The sequence below is a fragment of the Eretmochelys imbricata genome, chromosome 1, assembly GCF_965152235.1.
Source record: "Eretmochelys imbricata isolate rEreImb1 chromosome 1, rEreImb1.hap1, whole genome shotgun sequence".
NCBI classification, from domain to species: domain Eukaryota; kingdom Metazoa; phylum Chordata; order Testudines; family Cheloniidae; genus Eretmochelys; species Eretmochelys imbricata.
The window spans coordinates 257,411,764-257,436,087 of record NC_135572.1 but is presented as its reverse complement, the minus strand read 5'-3'; the positions used below and the strand labels follow the sequence as shown (position 1 = coordinate 257,436,087).

General features: G+C 40.9%; 1 protein-coding gene across 1 annotated transcript in view; it reads left to right on the top strand.

Annotated features, from left to right (window-relative positions):
* The window catches only part of KIAA1549 (KIAA1549 ortholog), a 202,126-nt gene that overhangs the window by 103,637 nt on the left and 74,165 nt on the right, over window positions 1-24,324 (top strand). The window contains exons 3-6 of the mRNA XM_077807537.1: window positions 161-249; window positions 13,099-13,276; window positions 14,723-14,853; window positions 16,219-16,402. Coding sequence (XP_077663663.1) covers window positions 161-249; window positions 13,099-13,276; window positions 14,723-14,853; window positions 16,219-16,402 — 582 coding nt within the window. The remainder of the gene's footprint in view (window positions 1-160; window positions 250-13,098; window positions 13,277-14,722; window positions 14,854-16,218; window positions 16,403-24,324) is intronic.

The following is a 24,324-nucleotide window of genomic DNA, read 5'->3' as shown; positions in this document are numbered from 1 at the left end:
ATTATACTTCTATCTGCACCTTATCCCTGTGTCTTACGCCTTCAACACATTTGACCTCATTATCTGCTTTGTCATGCGTCACACAATTGAAAACGCAACAAAGAACCAAAGCACCATAGATGAAGCTAAAATATACTTACTGACTCTCGTTAATTTCCAGTGCTGGCCCGCAAAGCTGTGCTAGAAAATGTCAGTAATTCCATCAAAGAAGTGCTGAGAGTTCAGTTCAGGCGATCTGTAGAACTGGAGGTAAGTGGTACCAAATGTGTGCTTTCTTTGCTTAGTGTAATGCTATAGCGTGGGATGTTTGTTTTTGTTTTTAATTTTCCTATATAAAATAATGATTAAAAACACAAAAACCTGGTGATTCTAAAGCACAACGGAATTTTGTTTGCGGTTGAACAGGAATACTGTATACATAAAACATCTTTTCTCGCATTTTTAGTGCAAGTGTAACATGAATTGTTACTTATATTTTTATAATGTGACAGATTTAGGGTAGCATGCCTTCCTCTCTGGCTTGGTTTAGCAGTGCTCCCCCACAGCTCACCCTCTTTATTGGCTGCTGTGTTGAGAGCTCCCCCACTTTAACCCCTGCATAGATTAATATCGAAAGGTGAATTGAAAAGCTTATACCGTCTAAAATATCAGTTCAGGGCTCTGTCTTTCTCCAGTGCCAGCTGATGACATCCCAAGCATTTAAAACAAAGCAGGGAGCCTTTTCCATAGCTTGTGCTCATTTAGGTTTTAGTGATATCAGTGCTTGCGGGGGAAATATGGAATCCTGAACTCAAGACTTGGTAGATTGAAGAACCGAGGAAATAATTTTCAGTTGTTAAATGTCATTTTTAAGTCTACAGATAGGTACGTCTGGGATATTCAGTAGTGTTTTCCCTTCCTTCCTCTGTGATGTTGAAGTTTTGTGTTTTTGTTTTTTGTTTGTTTTAAAGGCTTAGACCACCCTCCACGTTGGGGTGCAAATCAAGTCTGGGAATCATAGAACCTCGAAAAGTCATCTCGTCCAGTAGTCCCCTGCACTCATGGCAGGACTAAGTGATATTTAGACCATCCCTGACAGGTGTTTGGAGATTTTTAAGAGCAGGTTAAACAATGATGGAGATTCCATAACCTCCCTTGGCAATTTATTCCAGTGCTTAACTACCCTCACAGTTAGGAAGTTTTTCCTAAAGTCCATCCCTTGCTGTAATTTAAGCTCATTGCTTCTTGTCCTATCCTCAGAGGTTAAGAAGGACAATTCTTCTCTCTCTTTCTTGTAACAGTCTTTTATGTACTTGAAAACTGTTATCATGTCCCCTCTCAGTCTTCTCTTTTCCAGACTAAACAAACCCAATTTTTTCAGTCTTGCCTCATAGTTCATATTTTCTAGACGTTTAATCATTTTTGTTGCTCTTGTCTGGACTTTCTCCAATTTTTCACATTTTTCCTGAAATATGTGTTGCCCAGAACTGGACACAATGCTCCAGTTGAGGTCTAGTCAGCATGGAGTAGAACAGAAGAATTACTTCTTGTCATCTTTATATAATGTTTCAACATGGTTCCCAAGTCTTAAAAAAATCAGTGTAAGTTGGAACTTACATTAAAGGCGCATTCAGTTAAAAGTACCCCTTTTAAAAAAATTTTTTTGACAGACCCTAGAAGTAGTTTTTTGGGTGGCAAACAAAATGCTGACTTTAGTCTCTGAATAATCAGATACTCTAAAATTTGAAATAATTACCGTTGTTATGTAATGGTGGAAGAATCTGGCCCTTAAAGACTAAGCAAAGTTTAATTTACAGTTTATTACATGTAGCTGTGTGGAATGATCTGAATTAAAATTAGGAAGCATGAATCAACTTCATATTACAAAAGGATGAAATGTACTGTGCATAAGGTTTTCAGAATTTTAGTATATACTGTGTAACTTTCTTCTTCAAAAAGAGATCCTTTACATTCTTTGGAAGTTCATTCTTTTAGTTTGAAGATGTTGCACATAAAATGCAAGGCCTTTTGCAAAAAACAAGCTATATTATGGGAAGTGCCACTGTCAAAAATTATTGATGCATTATTGCAAATAAGGCAGTTCAATAAATGTCACGGAGTAATCCAGCTGGTCAATAACAGTTTAAAGTCTGTGCTGTGTCTGAATGGGCTGGGAATTGCTTAGCAGTGTCATGCAAATTAGTGCTATTTAGGATGGGTGAAAACAAGAAAATTACCCCTAAACTTTGCACCAAATTTAAGTTGAATGTGCTTTAAGGCTTCAAAAAGTTTAGTTAACTTTTTCTCCCTGTCCAGTGATTTTTCACTTACGCTTCCTGTTAACCCTCTGGGTTCTAAATAGAACAGTGCTGATACTGTGTTCTCATGAGATTTCCATCTCAATTTTAAGAATGCAAGAGGCTTGGATAAGATGAAAGCTAATTCACCCCAAGTAAAATAAAATATGGATAAATAAACAATGGTTTGTAAATGTCATGCTATTTTTTACATAGGTTTTCAGGTGAGGGTTAATTTCTGTAATTTGATTGTCAACAGTAGCATAGGGTTTAATAGTATCTTTGTTCTGGGATGTTGTATTTTGAGACTAAGGGTAACTAACATAGTAATGCTAATAGTAATTCTTTGGGGCCAGCTCAGTTTAGCATTTTGGGTGTATTTCTGTCTACCTTAAGAATTACAGGCTTAGCTTTCTTTCATTCTTAACTATTATTGTTGACTCTACTGAATATTTTGAAGAATATTCAAAACATCTTCTGTTTATACTCAGTGTTGTCCATTCAACAAACCAAGTTTTATAAACAAAGAGCTTTTCTCCAGCTTTCTGTTAATTTGACCATAATAGCTCAGCACAGATGCAACATCTCATTCTGTGCAAGATTCCTTTTTTAATTTTCCCAGCTTTCCTGGGTGGCTGATGGCTTGTCTTAACTGCCTAAGTAACTTGAGTTATAACTCGTATATTGCCCCTAACTCGATTCCTGTCCACATACACAAATCCTTAACTTGAATGTAGTGGTGCTTGTAACTTGAGGTGTCTGCCCTGTTCGGGAGGAGGAGGGGTAAGCTAAAGCTCAAGTTAACACAACTCTGTGTCTCACTTGAGCTAGGCTAATCTGAGTGTAGATATCAATTTAACTGCAATGAAGACATAGTTTGAGGCACAAGAAGATCCAACAGTTTGCCCCAGGGTCACAAAGGGAGTTAGTTATTATTTGAATCTGGGATAATATTAACTCCCCAAGCCTTCATGCTTTCCTTATAAACATTGTTTAAAGAGTTACTAGCCCTACAACTGTATAGATTTATACAATCTAGCGAAGCCTCCCTTGATTGAACAAAGCTTGGATGTGTTGACCGTCAAGGTGTATTGCAAGTGCGACCCATCTGAAAGATTTGTCTTTCCTGCAAAGTCATCTTAAGTTATAACTTAAGTGTTGTTCCTGTCTACTCTCACAAATCTCGAGCTCGAGCACAGTGGTGTTTTAAACTCAAGCTAGATGGCCTGTTGGGGTATTGGTTGAAGAATGAGTGGGGCTGATGCTCAAGCTAATGCATGCAGCTTGGTTGCAGCTAGAGGCTGCATGAGTACTGAAAGGTCTCTAATGCTGTCCCAGAATTCACCTTGGGACTTTTGTTGTGTTTACCTACCTGGTCCTTAGTTCAGGACTGAAAGTTATCTCCAGTCAGTATAAATAGCCTGCCTTGGTTTTCAGACACTGCCTTAGCACGCAGCTTTCTGCACCTGTTGCACTTTTCAGATCAGATGGCATCTGGTAGAGCATCCTCCCAGCATGCATCTAACTGGCCTGAGTCTGACACCAATGTTCTTGTAGACCTGTGGTGTGAGGCCAGTCAGAATGGCTTCAGGTCCAGGACCAGAAATCAAAAGTCTTACAATGCTACCTCCAGTAAGCTCATTGAGGACGGGATTCACTGGACTAGAGAAGATAAAATTCATGAAGAACTTGTACTGCCAGGCAAAGAACCACAAGTCGTAGTCTGATGACTCCCCTAGAATGTCCCCATCCTCTGAGGAGCTGCACTGGGTGCTCAGTAGTGTCCCAAACATGGAGCCTGCGTACACCCCGGACACCTCAAGGGCCTGTGCGTGGACTCAGGGGAGGAACTGAAGCCAGGGTCAGCACTAGCCACAGCAGTCTCAGCGGAGGCAGAGCAGATGTTTGCCACGTCCACGCACAGCCAGTCTGACCTCATTCAGTACTCCCAGGACCTGTTTGGGGAGGAGATGAAGAAACAGACTGTGGGGAATGCAGCAGAGGAACCAGCATCACCTCAGTTGGGTAAGGGAGTGAGTGACTTGCCCTTGTTTTGGCTAGGGGGGATATGACAACATAAGGGGGCTGTTGTTGCCTGTTTAGTACCAATCTCTATTACTCTAGTGGGGGGTGTTGGGTGCTGGAGGGCAGGATTTTATACTATACTGGTTTCAGGTACACTTGAGGGATAAGAGGAGAAATGCCATCCTACTGGGCACATACAGTCCAAGATGAATTCTGCATGGGGGAACAAAATTTTAAACATGCAAGCAGTGATTTTTTTTTTTTTGTGGTGCACACCCCTCCAGGTGTGCAAAGCCGTGGCTATTAATACAAGCCGAGCAATGGTAGCAAACGCAGCAATGGGGGTGAGACAAGCATGGCTGCAGAATGCGTGTACAGCAACGTGTGTTTTCTCACCCTAGCATTATGTTTTTGGAGGCAGCCAAAACTTTATATAAAAAAAACAAAAAAAACCCCACTAGCCTAGGAAATAAATCCATTGCATGGTCTTTGGTAGTATTAAATCCAGAACACTTCCCAAGTCTCTTGGAAATACTGGTCTGTGGTTTGGCTGCCAGGGTGGAAGGGGTAGGTTGCAAAGGCACATCTATGGTGGTTCTGTGTTACTGCGTCTATTTCAGCATCCTGTTTATACTGTCCCAGATTAGTTCACTAGTCCCCAGTCATTTGTTTGCCCATCACTCACCAGATGATGAAATAGCTTCCTAGCATAGATGGGTGGTTATCTCCCAGCATCCTGGAACACCTGTACAGGGATATCAGGCAGGTTCACCTCTTCCATTGCCAGCACAACTTGAAATAACAGTACTGTCATGGTATTAATGTTCTGTCGTCCCGGGCCTGTCCCTTGCACACCCAAGTCCCCAACCCCCTTTTTAAAAATGAAATTATAAAAAAAAATTGTGTGACTGTATAAAGCATTTGCCATTGTTGGGGGCAGGGGAGGGAATGCTGGAGCTGGGCAGTTTCAGAGTAGAGAAATTTAAAAATGGAGGACAATGAATGCCAAGGAGATAAAAGTTGTGACTTTTCCCTCGCTGTGAAGTTAAAGGGAAGAAACTTTTCTTTTTTCCCGTTCTGGGCAGAAGAATAATGCATTGTTTTTCAGGGCCATCTGCCCCAGTGCAGGTGAGACATCCACCTAGGAGACCACCGACAGTCAGCACGAGGGTCCAGAACCTCTGAAGGAAAAGGATAAAGGATAACCAGCTGATAGAGATGCACAGGGACTTTGTCTGTAGATGAGACTGCCTCCTTGAGCTCCAAGGGAGATGATAGAACAGGACAGGCAGAACCAGGCTGCAGCTGAGGGGATGCTGGAGAGGAAGAAGATGGCTGCAGATTACATCACCCATGACTGCACCATGAGGAGTAGAGGGATCTGTCTGAGCACATGCTGGGACTGATGGCAGCAGGTTTCAGTACAACTTGGGTCTGGACCCTGTCCAGGTCAGCCTCCTGCTGTTGCCTCCCCTCCACACTAACATATCCTGCAGCCAGTGCCCTCTACAGAAGGGGTAACCCAGTCCATGGATGGGAGGGAGGGCACATGGTCAGCTGTACCCTGTGCACTCCGCCCTGTGCAGGCACAGTAGAGTGATGGCAAGAACTCTGACGATGTGCGTTTTCATTACAGGTGACGTGGTATTGCACCCCCTGTGCACTTGACGACCTTCTGACAGCTGCAGTGACAGTGTTACTCTCTTTCAATAAAATCTTTTGTTGTATAGTCACTTGGTGTGTAAGTACTTTGAGAACAAGACTGAGAGGAACTCTATTAAACTGCCTTGAGTGCAGGGGACTGGACTAGATGACCTCGTGAGGTCCTGTCCAGTCCTACACTTCTATGACTTTAATACTCTCACAGCTTGACAATATATATACAAGCACATCATTCTCATATAGGTGCAGTCCATTACAGTAAATGCTTTCATTATCTTATTTTCCCCTTCCAAGCCAAGGAGTCCGTTACTTCCCTAGCTCTTCCAGGCCCAACCTTAGCTGATGCACTTTCTGGCTGCCTGTATCGGATTTGTAAAGCAGCACAATCATTGCCCAAGTCTTGCCCACAGTATTCCCTCTTAACCTTACATCTGTTGTGCAGAACACAGCATGCCCCAATGACATGAATGACATTTTAGAAGCTGCAGTCTAAATGGTTTTGTAGGCAACATTATCTAACCTTCAGTCAGCCAAATGCACCACCATCCTGCAGCCGCACATGGTATAATTGAACCTTCTGCCAGATGTCCTCACATCCGGGCAGGGCTTCATGAGCCAGGCGAATACAGGATAAGCTGGTTTCCCAAAATAACAGAGGAGACAGACATCCTATTGATATCCCACTGGGTGGGAATAAAGTCCCCGCTTGTCAAATTTCAAATAGGCAGAATCTCCAGAATGCACTGGCATCATGCTCCCTGACAGTGCATCCCATGAAGTTGCCTGTGAACCTCCCTCTGCGGTCAGCCAGTGACTGCTGAACAATGGAGCAGTATCCTTTCTGGTTTATGTAGTCATGCGGTTCTTGTGGAGCATGCGGGTAATGGGCACATTTCTACCACCAATGGTGCCAGCACAGTTCAGGTTGTCAGTTTGTTCGAAGACTGCTGTTATTTCATGAACATTTCCAATCTTCACCAAACTATAATTCATTAAAGCTATAATTGCTTTGCAGATCTCCATCACCACAGCACTGATGGTTGACATCCTGATGCCAAACTGATTAGCCACTGACCTGCATCAGTCTGGGGTAGCCAGCTTCCAGATAGCAATAACAATACACTTCTGTACTAGTACGGTCTGTCTCATCTGCTTATCCTGTCTTTAAAGTACTGGGGAAAGCTCTTCACACAACTCCAGGAAGGTGGTGAAAGTTCTGTTTCTGCTGCTGTTCATCCCAGGTCTGTGTTACATTGCGGTCCTGCCACTTGGTGCTTTGGAACAGCTGGTCAGCACAGAGCGAGTTCTCAGCTATGACAGTCTGCATGAGCTGCCTTTGTCCCTTCATCCTGCCTGCATGCAGCCTGTGTGTTCTCCTTAGTAAAGCATGTTTCCACCTTCCGAGGGCAACAAACTGCTGCCAAAAGACTCTGGGCTTCACGTCTCCTGTCCTTTATTTGTCCACATGAATGCCAACGTTTGGTACATGTCATCATTCTGAGTGTGACCCAGGTCTTCACGGAAACATAGGCTAGGTACACACAACCAGAAGTTGTGTCCTGTAGCGAGTTGACAGTCTAAGACTACTTCTGTCCGTGCGCCCAGGAAGGACAGACAACTTTTCACATAGTACACCACAAAAGAGAGACACCAGTGTAGCACTGAGAACTAAGCGATGTGCTCCCTGGAAGACCTAACACCTCACTTGGTTCATTACAGCACCTGTGTGCATGCAATACTTCTAGTATAGCTAGAGGTACTGTCATAAATAGAAAGGGAAGGGTAAACCCCTTTGAAATCCCTCCTGGCCAGGGGAAAGCTCCTCTCACCTGTAAAGGGTAAAGAAGCTAAAGGTAACCTCGCTGGCACCTGACCAAAATGACCAATGAGGAGACAAGATACTTTCAAAAGCTGGGAGGAGGGAGAGAAACAAAGGGTCTGGGTCTGTCTGTAGTCGTCTTGGCCAGGGATAGACCAGGAATGGAGTCTTAGAACTTTTAGTAAGTAATCTAGCTAGGTATGTGTTAGATTATGATTTCTTTAAATGGCTGAGAAAAGAACTGTGCTGAATAGAATAACTATTTCTGTCTGTGTATCTTTTTTGTAACTTAAGGTTTTGCCTAGAGGGGTTCTCTATGTTTTTGAATCTAATTACCCTGTAAGATATCTACCATCCTGATTTTACAGGGGGGATTTCTTTATTTCTATTTACTTCTATTTTTTATTAAAAGTCTTCTTGTAAAAAACTGAATGCTTTTTCATTGTTCTCAGATCCAAGAGTTTGGGTCTGTGGTCACCTATGCAAATTGGTGAGGCTTTTTATCCAACATTTCCCAGGAAAGGGGGGGTGCAAGTGTTGGGAGGATTGTTCATTGTTCTTAAGATCCAAGGGTCTGGGTCTGTAGTCACCTAGGCAAATTGGTGAGGCTTTTTACCAAACCTTGTCCAGGAAGTGGGGTGCAAGGTTTTGGGAAGTATTTTGGGGGGAAGGACGCGTCCAAACAGCTCTTCCCCAGTAACCAGTATTAGTTTGGTGGTGGTAGCGGCCAGTCCAAGGACAACGGGTGGAATATTTTGTACCTTGGGGAAGTTTTGACCTAAGCTGGTAAAGATAAGCTTAGGAGGTTTTTCATGCAGGTCCCCACATCTGTACCCTAGAGTTCAGAGTGGGGGAGGAACCTTGACAGGTACCTTTACAGTGTGGTTGCTGTCACCCAAGCTAGGCTAGCTCAAGTGGAGAAACTCAAATGTTGTAACTTGAATTAACTCTGAAGTGAAGACCTATCCTAAGAATCTGGATCTTTGTCCACATCTTGTAGCTGGTCCACATAAGTGGTTTATGAGTTTCTGCTACATTATTTAGTCCTCTGGTTTAAGTGGCAGAAGTTCATCATTTTAACTGTCAGGGTCCTGGATTCAAATCCCTCTGTTCGCCTAAGCAATTGGTTTTACAAGGCTCCTCTACCTTCCTGGGCTTTTTGAAGGAGGATAGTGATGTGGATTAAAGGGATATGGGATGGTTTGTTAAGGGTGGCTATCTAGGCTTCCGGTAAGCTCTTTAATTGTATTATTTATTTTTGCAAATTGTGAATCGTTATGACTGGCAAGTACTATTATTTATTTATATCCTTTACATTTTATGTATATGAATAGTCTGTGTAGCTTAGAATAGGTGCTTCTACAGTAGATCTTCAGAATAAACCATTTTGAAATGAAATGTCCTTTCTCTTCTCCATTTAGACAAATCCAGTGATTCCAAACTATGGGCCATATCCTCATTTGGTGCAAGTCTGCATGGCTGTATTGAAGTCAAAGGTTCACTTCTGTGGACGTACACTGATTTACACTAGCTGAGAACTAGCCCTGTATGTTTCAGTAATATGAGAAACTTCTGCTGACGTGGTGATGTCAACTGCAATAAAACCAGACATATTACTAAATATTTGTAAAGTGACTGGAGCAAACATCTGATATCCTGTCCCTTTATGAAATTTTTCTCTTTCAAACTCATTCCTTTTATGTCCACTATTGCCATGCAGGCCTCTTGACAGGATATATTGACCCTAAGGCTGCTGGGAGTCCGCTCTTCTTATAAATAATGCAGCTAGACTTCTGAACCTTGGTTCATCGTTTGCAAATTCTTTCTCATCAAAGGCAGAGAACAGCTCTGTAAAATAACTCATGCTTATGTTGAACTAGAAGAGTACTATCGTATGTGTTTTCTCTTAGTGATGCACTGGGGGTAGCTGTTTCTAACTCCAGAAAGCTGAAGTATTCTTGCTTCCCTACCCTACCAGAATATAATTTCATGTCAGTAATGGAATACTGCCAAGGTTGTTAGGCTTTAAAATTAACAGCTGTCCAATATAGTAACATGTATTAATGACTGCAATCATGCAGCTCTCTAAACAGATTCTTCCTTGGTGCTTAGCTTTTTTTTTTTTTGGCAACAGTGTCATGAACTGGTTTATGTAAAGTACAACTTGAGGTAAATTAGTACATTTTGTTTTTAATTTTTCTTTTTTTACATCTCCTATTATATCTTACAGATGTTTCATTTTTACAGCACAGTAAAATAGGAGGCAGTTCTGTTAAATTTAGCATAGTAGCAAGGTATCCTTTACAAAAATAAAATATTTGCAATTTGATGTAACTGCTGCTCCGCTGAAATATGAACAAATGTTAATGTTAAACAGGAATTGAAAATGCTTTCTTTCAACTTTTGCAGTCTGAATTCAGGAGAATCTGTCAACTCTGTGCTGCATGGGGCTTATGAGATTAGTTGATCAGTTCTGATTCTATCCTATGGAAGGCAGTATACAAATACACGTTAGTCAGGTCATTATAGTATTTATTTATGTTTTAAGACTTCTCCTAATCCTGTTAGTGATTTAGACCAAGATTTTCAAACCTGCCTATCTAAAGCTAGGCACTTAAATGATAGGCATCTAAATAAAAGTGGCCTTGTTTTTTGGAGGTGCTCTTGTGGCTCCCATTAATTTCAGTGAGATCTGTGGGTGCTTGTCATTTCTGAAATTTAGGCTGTCTTTGTTTAGGTGCCAAAATATGGTTTGAAAATGTTGCCTTTAGGATCTTAAGCTGCACATCCTCGTGCACACAATAATTCAAAAAATAAAAAGCTCTGAATTTCACTTTTAACACCTACCGGCCTTGGTAAACCTTTGGGAAATAAAGTGCTTTCTAGGGATACTTCTTATTATCAGACACTTGGTACGGTGGTGGTGGTGAAGCATACTACTTAGACTTTTGTCTTGGGCCTGTAATAGTTCTCCTCTCGCTACCTTTCTCCAGCTCACACTTCTCAAAATCTTTCAAATTAAGTTTCTTTTGGATTTACTGTCCACCTCCTGTCATGATGAAGGACAAAAATGGACTCATTTGGTGTGTATTGACTGTTCAGGCTAAATACTTTATGCAAAATTTGAGGGAGTTTAGGGGATAACAGTTTTTTTCTTCTCTTACCGCTGAAGTGTCAGATTAGAGTACATCAATATCAGTTCGTGCTATGCTGGGCTGTTCTCCTTCTGCATGTTTTACTTTAGCAAACACCAAATAATTGCAGCTGAAGGATTGAAACACTGTTTCCTCTTTTTTTCTTGCTTGTTGTCTTTTGTGGGTACTAGGCAACATTTCTCTGGCATTCCTTCCCCATTTCACAAACTGAAGCTGCTGAAAACATTTCTTCTTGAGATAAAAGGGTAAACTTCAGGCAAAAAGGCTTGAAATATCTGTTTATATTGAACTGTTTATATTGAACTAATTTGAATGCTACAGGTCTGGATCCATTTATAATAAAATCTGACAGTAGCACGCTTTTGGCGTCTAATTACAAGGAATATAGGGAGATCTGTATATATTTTTCTTGAGACCGTATTTTTTTCCTTGATACTTGAGGTTGTTTCTTGCAGTTTTTTTTAAATTTTTTTTAATACATCTTGCTCATTTTGTTTTTCAAAAAAGAAAAGGCTTTCTGTTGTGTCCTCTGAAAATTAATTTCTATTAATTTGTGCTGCCATAGAGATGTCAATAAGAGACATGTAAGCTAGGATTTGGTAGCACTTTGTGCTCTTCCACAAGGCTGATACTCAGCTGCAAATTCTTCAGGGTATCCCATCATTCGGGCAAGGTCTGGAGAGAGCTGGTGTCTCCCTCTGTAAAGATGTGGAAGTGTACCTGAAGTCTTAGGGCTCTGGTCTTGGCTTTTTGTGTAGAAAGTGTGTCACAATGTGAGCATGTGTGGTAGATGGAGGGAACTGGAGTGTGAAGAAACAGCCAGGAAGTAGGTGTGTTGCCTGGGTTAGGGGAGACTTCCTGTTAGAGAAAGAAATACTGTAAAATACTCAAATCCTTCACCTTGTTTTTGTGTTAGATAATATTGTAAGGATATACAAAAGCGCCTGGTTTGAAACCTTCACTTGGTTTTATAGTAAATCCTCTATTTAGATCCTCATCTGTTATGTGATGGCTAGAGATCTTCAGAATAGACTGCTCAACTCTAGAATTATCTTCTGAAAGGAATAGCAGGGGATATATGAATTGTGGGAAGCTTCTGTTGGTAGCTGTGCTGAAATAAGGGGGAGGAGTGTCTTCTGAAAAAAAAAAGTGTATGTATAGGTACACATACAAAATTGTATTATATCTATAAACTATATTGTGTGTATATTGCTTCCTGCATAACACACACACAGAGTCAATGGGATGTATACACTACCATATGTGTGTCCAGTATGCAAGAAGCCATGCTGGTGATTCAGTATGTCACCAGTTATTGGTATGGAATCTGTAGTGCCCTCCAATATCGTGTAAAGGATGAGATACTGTGCTGCTAGAGATGATCCATAAAACCGAAGTCCTGACCACTTTGTGGCCATTTAAATTCCCCGCAGTACTTTTTGCAAAAGCAAAGGTGAATGTTCTGAACCAGTGGCTCTCAACCTTTCTGGACTACTTGTACCCCTTTCAGGAGCGTGATTTGTCTTGTGTACCCCCAAGTTTCACCTCACTTAAAAACTGCTTGCTTACAAGATCAGACCTAAAAATACAAAAGTGTCACAGCCCACTATTACTGACAAATTGCTGACTTTCTCATTTTTACCATATAATTGTAAAATAAATTGATTGGAATAGAAATATTGTACTTCCATTTCAGTGTACAGCATATAGAGCAGTATGAACAAGTCATTGTCTGTATGAAATTTTAGTTTGTACTGACTTCGTTAGTATGTAGCCTGTTGTAAAACTAGGTAAATATCTAGATGAGTTGATGTACCCCCTGGAAGACCTTTTCATACCTCCAGGGATACACATAAGCCTGATTGAGAACCACTGTACTGTACAACTTCTAATTGGGTAAACTTAGCAAAGGGAAGATGCTCTTGTGGTCACTCCACTGGAGTTGGAGTCTCCAGATAAAGACTCTATTCCCAGCTCTCTGACTTTGTGTGATTCTCTTTCCTCAGCTGTAAAATTAAGATAATTATTTTTCTACCTGTCAGGGATACGTTGCTTAATTTATCCAAGTGTTTCAAGATCATTAGATGGACAGAGAAATAGAGATGTGAGGTATTGTTGCCAATATTGATGCTGATAATTTTATTTAATTTCTTTTCCATAGGTTTATAAAATTTCCCCAAAATTCTCGTTCTTGGTGACATCGGGTCCTTTTGTTTACACAGCAATAGCTGTCATAAATGTGCTTATGAACAGCAGCCTTCTACGTGGTCAGGCCCCTGTCATCCTGTCACTGCAGCCTTCTTTCACCATGCCAGATCCCAGGTTCCAAGTTCACACAGGTGAGTTCTTGTTTCTGTGCTTCACACTGTAGAGAGGGGGAGAAATAACGTAGTATTGATACAGACTTTGATCTGGGAAGAAGGATGGTCTTGTGATTTAATATACAAGATTGAGAATCAAAAGATCTAGGCTTTATTTTTGTGAGGCTTAATTCATGAATATTAACAAAGTGCTTTGAGATCTTTGGATGGAAAATGCTACATACATTCAAAACATTGCTATTACTGTTGTTTATTTAATTAGTTGAAAAACTTTTAATTGGCAAGAGGTGAATGCAATGTTCTATTCTACTCCCTACTTTTTGTTATAGCTGATGATGTCTCTGACAGTCAGTGTAGGGAGTTTGCATTTTTTTACCAAGTTTTAAGAGTTAACAATTTTATCATGGTGCAAAACTCCAGATCTTTCTTCATCCTCACTGGCCACTTACCATTTGCAGACTGTTGCAGGGGAAATACAGAACCCTGATCAGGGTCTTGGCAGATACATAAAAGAGAAAGGTATTCTGTTCTCCAGTATTTTGCTTTTAATAGTAAGGCATATTTAATTATTTATTCATGTATATCTGAAAATTATTTTTGAATTTAAAGTTTATTTTGTTTAAAATGTTTAGTTTTGTTTTGCTTATAATTTAATTTTAAAAAGACCTTTTCATATTCAGATTGATTTATATTCATGATGTGGGAGACTGGTGCTGTCAGTCTGACAGCTTTCACTAGCCACGTGCATGCTAATTAAGCACTGGTGAAGGGTGCCAGAATGACAGCACTAGAGAGTGAACTTCTTATTATATATTTAAGAATTTCACTTTCGAGTGCTGTCGCTCTGGCACCTTTCACCAGTGCTTAATTGGTGTGCGCATGTATGTACACATGATATATAATGTATTTATGCTTATTAAGTGCTGGTGAAAGGTGTCAGACTGGTATCAATGGATGCCTGGTATACCAAAGTTGGAGTCTTTCAACCAAACTGAATACTAGATTTCACCATCAGCCTACAAAGAAGGATGCTTCTGGTCGTCTTCTTTTTAAAGATTTTCATAAAAAAAACCTTGGATAATTCAGGGATTCCAGAGCTTCAGACGACTGACTCAGTATTAGAGACAATTTGTGTATAGCTGGGAATCTTTCAGTCGCCTGTAATAGGAAGTGGATTTTATTTTATTTTTTGGCTGCAGAATCTCTTGACAGCAAGTGAGCTTTATTGTCACATCAGATTTTACTGACAAGAAAACCTTCTGCATCAATGCAGAACAGTTTCTGCCGTAATTAATTTCTTGAGCTGCACTGTTTGGACTTTCAGCTGCCAAGAGTGCAGTCGGGATTTAATGGAAAACGGATTCATTTATGGAGGGAGAGGGTTCCCTGCTTCCCCACTCTCTCCCTTCAGTGCAAATAACTGCACTGCACTCAGTGGGACTAACACATACCCTTTACCTCCAGTGCTTCAGTTTGTGCCTCAAAACGTTGATACTGGCTTCTGTAACTTCAGCCAGCGCATTGAAAAAGGGCTGACAATGGCATTCATGGAGGTGAGAAAACATCACCAGGATATCTTCAACTTCACAGTGCAGGTAAGAATGCTAGCATGCACTGAGAAAAAGGAAGTTCACCGTACTCTGCATCACACATTTTGAGTGGGTAATCTAATGGTGGGTTTATACTGAGGATAACTAATAGATTTTAAGGTTTTTGGGTTCCACGGTTCATTAGTGTTTCCACCAGTGCCATGTGCCCTTAGTAGCGATTACCTGAACTTTAGATTTGGAAATTGAGAAGTCTTTATTCGATATTGTACTCAATAAAGGGGCTTAAAACTCATTGGATATAAACTCTAAATCTAATTAATAAGACATGCTGCTTTTTTTTCCTGAAAGTTTATTTATTCTAACTTTGTTCTAAAACTAAAATCAATAAAAATTGTGCTGTATAAACTCATAAACAATGTAAATAGTATCTAATCACCATAAAAATAAAATAACTTCTTTGTGTTTAAGTACATGTCTTTAAAGTGAAGAATATATGCAAAATATTATACAATATAGATATTAAGTAAATAGAAATACTTGGGTTAATAAAAATGGCAATATAAGATGTCATAATAAAACTTTTATGAAACAGCTTGTAATACCTGTACTTTTCCCATACCAAAATTAACTTTAAACACACTAGCCTGTCTGCTTTTGATGCATGTGATCTGTTTGTGAATGTTGCTGCTAGGTGAAGTTCCAGGGAAAGATCTATGGAAGCACATTTTGAGATCTGATTGCACTTTGTTTTCATCTTTGGCTCTGGAAGTGCAGGGCATAGTGGATTTTGACAGGACAGCTCTCTTTGCACAGTGTTCATTTACCTTATGTTAGGGGTCTTTTCCTATCTGTTCCAGATAGGTAAGGTATCCACACAGGCTTCTTTTGTTGATAGCTTTTGTTTTGCTGACTCTGCATTTGACTTTTCTCTGGATGTTTTCTTCAGTCGTTTTCTGGATAGCACCTTTCTCATCAGCATGGACTGTAACCCAGTTTAAAGAATAAATCTTGGAAGGGAAACAGTGTCCTTGCTGAGACAGGTTTCAGAGTAACAGCCGTGTTAGTCTGTATTCGCAAAAAGAAAAGGAGTACTTGTGGCACCTTAGAGACTAACCAATTTATTTGAGCATGAGCTTTCGTGAGCTACAGCTCACTTCATCAGATGCAACCTGATGCTCACGAAAGCTCATGCTCAAATAAATTGGTTAGTCTCTAAGGTGCCACAAGTACTCCTTTTCTTCTTGCTGAGACAGTGTGGCTGAATGAGTCTGAAATGGATGTTACTCAGCTCTCTTGTAAAGCATCCCACTTTATATTATTATTGTTATTAATAAAAAAAAATGGGGTAGGGAGGGAACAGAAGTGCTGGTGTTTTTGCTGTTTCTGACTTGTCCAGTTTTGTCTTTTCAGATACTGAATATAACTCTGAGCAAGCCTCGTGTGGCATTTCGGCAGGGCCCTGTGAACATTGTCTTTGCCATTCAGGATACATATGGATTCTTGAATGGATCTGAAATCAGTGAGCTGCTGAGAAACCTGTCTGTGGTGGAGTTCAGTTTCTACTTGGGCTTTCCTGTGCAGCAAATTGCTGAACGTGAGTACGTCATATCACTAAGGCGGCAGAAAATTGGTTTTGTGTGGTGTTCTCTGCAGTTTCATAGTAATGTTCTATGTAAGTGTTAACATTAGTTAATTTCCATAGCTTCTAATTTGGTCTTTCTATGCAAATCTGTATAAGAGTGCCTCTGATCACATAAGCTGTCCCTGTGCAACAGTAGCTGGACTTAATCACTGACTCTACTATTGGTTCAATCTGTAATTTGCAATGGGAGGGGAGGAGGAGGCAGCAGAATCAGAACACTTGTCCACAGGCAGCTAAGACTTTTGTTTTGTTTGTGAGAGAATAAAATGAGATTGAGACCACAGCCCAGAATAGGAGACAATCTCTCAAATAAATTAAAGTGAATAATTGTTGCTTCCTTAATTGTCTGAAGGCATTTCTCTTCACTCATTTGCTTGGTTTTAGTATGATTTACTCTCACTTAGTCCTATAGCTCTTAGTTTTGTATGCCTTTTAACCCAAATTTTGAAATGCTAGTACCCCAACAAGTCTGTGATTGTCAGGAAGGACAGAGAGAATGTCATAATTTATTTCAAATTGAGCTACGTAATGTTATGGACTATGTCTTTCTAGCTTGAAAACTATATCTGATCATACAGAATAATCCTAGATTAGTTCTCCATCAGTTCGGTCTGCTGTTACATACTCATTGTCACTGTGTCCATGAATATGTTTTGTTTCTGGCCCTGCGTCAAGCTTGTAGCGAATAGGGGCTGGTAAGCTTCTGTACTTGGGCCATTCATTTGTATTTGCATCAAATCCTTCATAATATATTAGTGGGCTGGTTTGTTTTGATTAATTTCTTTATTGAAAACCCATGTCCTGCTGCTTCAGTGCTACAGAACAATGAAATGAGAACAGAATTTCTACCTAGAGCAGGTTTCAGAGTAGCAGCCGTGTTAGTCTGTATTCGCAAAAAGAAAAGGAGTACTTGTGGCATGTTAGAGACTAACCAATTTATTTGAGCATAAGCTTTCGTGAGCTACAGCTCACTTTATCGGGTGCATACTGTGGAAAGTTTAGAAGATCTTATTATATACACACAAAGCATGAAAAAAGACTTCCTCCCACCCCACTCTCCTGCTGGTAATAGCTTATCTAAAGTGATCACTCTCCTTACAATGTGTATGATAATCAAGTTGGGCCATTTCCAGCACAAATCCAGGTTTTCTCACTCCCCCCCACACACAAACCCACTCTCCTGCTGATAATAGCTTATCCAAAGTGACCACTCTCCTTACATTGTGTATGATAATCAAGGTGGGCCATTTCCAGCACAAATCCAGGGTTTAACAAGAACGTCGGGGGGGGGGGGGGGGAGGAAAAAACAAGGGGAAATAGGCTACCTTGCATAATGACTAAGCCACAAAGTGGTCACTTTGGATAAGCTATTACCAGCAGGAGAGTGAGTTTGGGGGGAGGGGGGGTGAGAAAACCTGGATTTGTGCTGGAAATGGCCCAACTTGATTATCATACACATGGTAAGGAGAGTGATCACTTTAGATAAGCTATTACCAGCAGGAGAGTGGGGTGGGAGGAAGTATTTTTTCATGTTTTGTGTGTATATAATAAGATCTTCTAAACTTTCCATAGTATGCATCCGATGAAGTGAGCTGTAGCTCACGAAAGCTTATGCTCAGATAAATTGGTTAGTCTCTAAGGTGCCACAAGTACTCCTTTTCTTTTTACCTAGAGCAATACATCCTGAAAGGCACGGTGCCTTGTGGTTAAAAACCTTATAAAACATCCAAGTGTCCTATCCTTTGTTTTGGATTTTATGGTATGTACGTGTAATTTTAAAGACCGCCTTGTCAGCCCTGTGGGGCAGGAACTGTCTGATAGGGTATGTCTACCCAAGAAACATACCCTGCGACAGAGAGTTTCAGAACCCAAGTCAGTTGCCCTGGGCTCTGAGACTCCCTGTTGCGAGTCTTTTTTGCTGTATAGATGTACCTTTTGTGTGTGTACGTGTGTGTGTACAATGCCTAGCACAATGGGACTGCTTCCTGATTGGGGCTGCTAGGTGCTACTGTAATTCAAATAAAAAATAATAATGCAAATGATGCAGGGCAGTGTTTCTTGACCTGGGAACCTGGGGGGTGTGGGAGGATTTTAGGGTGGGTCGCAAGCAGGGCCAGCATTAGGAGGTAGGAAGCAGGGCAATTGCCTGTGGCCCCACAAAGCTAATTTACATGTTTCAGCCCCGCTTGGGATGAAGCCCCGAGCCCCAGGTAGGACTGCTGAAGCTCTGAGCCCTGTGCTTAAGGTGGGGGGAGGGGGAACAATTTTATTTTTTTAAGTTCAAAGCAGAAAGGTTGAGAAATATTGATATAGGACATTCTCCATTTCTTCTTCACTGGGTACCTGTGTAAAGTGGTCCAGAAGATTGTTCTCTTTTTTTCACTTGGTCACTGTGTAGAGTCAGAACAATAAAACCATGTGCATGATCATTGCTTTAACCTGTTAAATCTGGTATCCCTACATACAATGGCAGATTCAAGCATTCAGATCAGATTTTTCTGCAGCTTTGTCTCAAGCACAGAAGAATTTACCCCTGCACATTTGCCGTCCCTAAGGATTTGTGACACAAGGGCCAAGATACCTTCCATTGCTGTGAATTCCAGCCTTGAGTTCTGTAGCCTGTGCAAAGGCTCAGACATCGAGATTTTTCCCCTCTTGCACAGGAAGAGAGACTTAGTCACGGTGTTAAGTAAATCATAAAATTCAATGTGATCACAAATTTGCCTATCTTGAGCTCTTTAAGAGTGGCTCTAACTTGAGCTGCATCAGCCCCTGACTCCATTTCTGGAGTGTGTTCCAAGTAGGGGACAGCCAATTGATATTTTTATATCACTGCCTTCAGTGATCTGACCTAACTAGCAATTCACTGTGTTTGATGTATACTGCTGAATAGCACAACATTTGCTTCAAAGGCCGCAGTAAGGGGTTGCATTTGTCAGTGTCTTTTGGGGACTGGAGTAGTCAAATTTGAAGATGTCTTTAAAAATAAATTCAGACTTTTTAAAATAATCAGCTTTGAGTCCAGAATATAAGAGGATCAAGGATGTGGATGATGCTGTGCACAGCAACATGAGGAATATCTTGTCTAAACTTGGCCGGTCCAGGATTTGAACAGCTCATATTCACCGCAGTTCTATCCAAACAGGGCAACTGGTTTTGATTTGATCCTCATGTCTCCTAAAGCTGTTTTTATTCTTTGGGTGATATCATTAACTGTCCCATGTTCCAAGTCTGCTGTGTCAGCAAAGAGACTCCAAGGCTTTTCACCCTGCACAAATCTGATGCCCTCTGATTCTTTCTCAGCTATGGGCCTTACAGTGGATCCCTTAGCAAGTACAACAATAAACCTAGCTTGTGTGCATTTCTGAGCAATTTCCCTCAGCCGTATGCCTACACTGCAGTTAAAAATCTGCAGCTGGCTCACGTCAGCTGATGCAGGATAAGGGGCTGTTTAATTGTGGTGTAGATGCTCGGGCTTGGGCTGGAGCCTGGCCTCTAGGACCCTGCTAGGTGGGGAGGGTCCCAGAGCTCGGGTGTCTACACCACAATTAAACAACCCATTTGCCCGAGCCCTACGAGCCTGAGTCAGCTAGCTCTGGTCAGCCGTGGGTGTCTAACTTCAGTGTAGACATACCTAAGAGACTTTCCAGTTGCCTTTATAAAGTTTTCAAATTGGAAGTGTTAATATAGTTTGATCAAAGGTTAAGACCAATTTTTGTCCTATAACTTGCAGAGTATTTCTAAATTGTTAAAACTGAGATCACGCTTAAAGAGTTTGTAAGCGGTGTTAAGATGGAAAACTACTCCTGTTGCCTTTTACACTGCATTCTGGTAATGGGGACCAAGTCTTTCTGCTTTCATGCATTTCACTTGATCAGCAGAGCAGTCATATACTTGCAGGAAGTCAGATCTAAAGATCTTAAACCCACTAAACAAGGCAGTCGCTACACTCTTGAATGAACTCACTCAGAAAAATGATAAGACAAAAACACCGTATCACCTGTGGGTGAACACTTTTTACAAAGTGATTGCTCTATATCTAACCTGTATATCTGCCATGGAGGATTACCTGCCTTATGGGTGGGTGTCATTTGTGTGCATTCGGTGCAAGGAGCTCCTGGCCCTCAGAGACCTTGTACGGGCTTTGGAGATTAGAGTGGCTGAACTGGAGGAGATAAGGGAGATAGAGAGGTACATAAATGAGACTTTGTGGGACACAGTAGAACGGTCCTATCCCTGGTCAGACAGCCTCTGTACTGTTGTGGAGGATGAAAGTCTCAGGGAAGGAAAACATCAAACTGGAGCAGAGGGAAACTATCCCATAGTTGGGACTCTCCTTCCAGATGATGTCATGGTATCCTCTCGCACTAAGGATACCTCTTTGGGGGAGGGAACTCCAGTTATTAGGAAGAGACAGGTAATAGTATTGGGGGATTTGATCATTAGAAATGGATAGCTGGGTTTACGATGACTGAGACACCTGCATGGTGACTTGCCTGCCTGGTGCGAAGGTTGCGGATCTCTCAAGATAGACTATTGTGTAGTGCAGGGGAGGAGCCGGTGGTCGTGCTACATGTGGGTACCAGTGGCATAGGGAAGGATAGGAGAGAGGTCCTGGAGGCCAAATTTGGCTGCTAGGTAAGAGATTGTAGTCCAGGATCTCGATGGTAACATTCTCTGAAATGCTTCCAGTTCCACATGCAGGGCCAGTTAGGCAGAACTGCAGGGTCTCAGTGCTTGGATGAGATGATGGGGCAGGGAGGAGGGGTTTAGATTTATTAGGAACTGAGAAACCTTTTGGGAAAGGGGGAGCCTATACAGGAAGGATGAGCTCCACCTAAACCAAAATGGAACCGGATTGCTGGCACATAAAATTAAAAAGGTCATAGAGCAGTTTTTAAACTAAGGGGGAAAGCTGACAGGTGCGGAAGAGCACGTGGTTTGGACAGAGATATCCCTTAGGGGAGGATCTATTAATGGAGATTCTCTATACCCTAGTAAGGAGGAGAGGATGGAAGATGATAAAATACAGGTAGGATCTGATGAGAAACAGTTAAATGAAAAAGAGTCCCATTCAATTACATCATGTAATGGCAGACAGTTAAAAAGTGACAGTTTTTAAAGTACTTATATACAAATGCTAGAAGTGTAAACATGAAGATGGGTGAACTTGAGTGCCTTGATAAATGAGGATATTGATATAATAGGCTACACAGAAACTTGGTGGAATGAGAATAATCAATGGGACACGCTAATACCAGAGTACAAAATATATCAGAAGGACAGAACAGGCTGTCCTGGTCGGGGAGTGGCACTATATGTGAAAGTAAGCGTAGAGACAAATGAAATAAAAATCTTAAATGAACTAAACAGTACCACAGAATCTTGATGGATAGTAATTCCATGCTTGAATAATAAGAATATAGCAGTAGGGATATATTACCAACCACCTGACAGGGATGGTGATAGTGACTGTGAAATGCTCAGGGAGATTAGAGAGGTTTTAAAAATAAAAAATTCAATAATATTGGGCGATTTCAGCTATCCCCATATTGCCTGGGTACATGTCACCTCAGGATGGGATGCAGAGATAGTTTCCTGACACCTTAAATGACTGCTACTTACAGCAGCTAGTCCTGGAACCCAAAAGAGGAGAGGCAATTCTTGATTTAGTCCTGAGTGGAGCACAGAATCTAATCCAAGAGGTGAATATAGCTGAACTGCTTGATATTAGTGACCATAACACAATAAAATTTAACATTCCTGTCAGGGGGGAAACCAAAGCAGCTTACCACAGTAAAATTTAATTTCAGAAAAGGAGACTACACTAAAATGAGGAAGTTAGTTAAACAGAAATTAAAAGGTACAGTGCCAAAAGTGAAATCCCTGCAAGCGGCATGGAAACTTTTTAACGACACCATAATAGAGGCTCAATTTAAATGTTTACCCTGAATTAAAAAAACATAGTAAGAGGATCAAAAAAATGCCACTGTGGCTAAACAACAAAGTAAACGAAGCAGTGAGAGACAAAAAGGCATCCTTTAAAAAGTGGAAGTTAAATCCTAGTGAGGAAAATAGAAAGGATAATGAACTCTGGCCAGTGAAGTGTAAAAATATAATTTGGAAGGCCAAAAAAAAAGTTAAAGAATAGCTAGCCAAAGGCTCAAAAAGTAACAGCAAAAAAAATTTTAAATACTTCAGAAGCAGGAAGCCTGCTAAACAACCAGTGGGGCCACTAGGTAATGGAGATGCTAAAGGAGCATTTAAGGATGATAAGGCCATTGCATAGAAACTAAGTTAATTCTTTGCATTGGTCTTCACGGCTGAGGATTTGAGGGAGCTTCCCAAACCTGAGCCGTTCTGTTTAGGTGACATACCTGAGGGAATTGTCCTGGATTGAGGTGTCATTAGAGGAGTTTTTGAAACACACTGATAGATTAAACAATAGTAAGTCACCAGGACCAGATGGTATTCACCCAAGAGTTCTGAAGGAACTCAAATATGAAATTGCAGAACTGCTAACTGTGGTATGTAATGTATTGCTTAAATCTGCCTCTGTATCAGATGACTGGTGGATAGAAATTTTTTTAAAAAGTCTCTAGAGTCAATCCTGGCAATTTCAGGCCAGTAAGTCTAACTCCAATACCAGGCAAATTGGTTGAAACTATAGCAAAGAACAGAATTATCAGACACATAGATGAACATGGTATATCAGGGAAGCGTCAACATGGTTTTTGTAAAGAGAAATTGTGCCTCACCAATCTACTAGAATTCTTAGAGGGAGTCAACAAGCATGTGGACAAGGGTGATCCAGTGCACGTAGTGTACTTGGACTTTCAGAAAGCCTTTGACAAGGTCCTTCACCACAGGCTCTTAAGCAAAGTAAGCTGTCATGGGATAAGAGGGAAGGTCCTCTCATGGATCAGTTACTGATTGAAAGACAGGAAACAAAGGGTAGAAGTCAATAGTCCATTTTCAGAATGGAGAGAGGTAAACAGTGGTGTCCCCCAGGGGTCTGCACTGGGAGCAGTACTGTTCAAGATATTCATAAATTATTTGGAAGAATGGGAAATAATGAGGTGGCAAAATCTGCAGATGAAACAAAACTGCTCAAGATAGTTAAGTCCAAAGCAGACTGTGAAGAGTTACAAAGGGATCTCACAACACTGGGTGACTGGGCAACAAAATGGCAGATGAAATACAATGTTGATAAATGCAAAGTAATGCACATTGGAAAACATAATCCCAACTATACATATAAAATGATGGGGTCTAAATTAGCAGTTACCACTCAAGAAAGAGATCTTGGAGTCATTGTGGATAGTTCTTTGAAAACGTCCACTCAATGTACAGCAGCAGTCAAAACAGTGAACCAAATGTTGGGAATAATTGAGAAAGGGATAGATAATAGGATAGAAAATGTCATATTGCCTCTAGATAAATCCATGGTACGTCCGCATCTTGAATACTGCGTGCAGATGTGGTTGCCCCGTCTCCAAAAAAATGTGTAGGAACTGGAAAAGGTACAGAAAAGGGCAAGAAAAATGATTAGGGGTATGGAACAGCTTCTAGTCTTATTAATCTCTCCTTATACAGGAGTTTCCAGCTTGGAAAGGAGATGGCTAAGGGGGGGGGATATGATAGAGGTCTATAAAATCATAACTGATGTGGGGAAAGTAAATAAGGAAGTGTTATTTACTCCTTCGCATAACACAAGAACTAGGGGTCACCAAATTAAATGAATAGGCAGCAGGTTTAAAAGAAAGTATTTCTTCACACTGGAACTCTTTGCTGGAGGATGTTGTGAAGGCCAGGACTATAACAGGGTTCAAAAAAGAACTAGATACGTTCATGGAGGATAGGTCCATCAATGG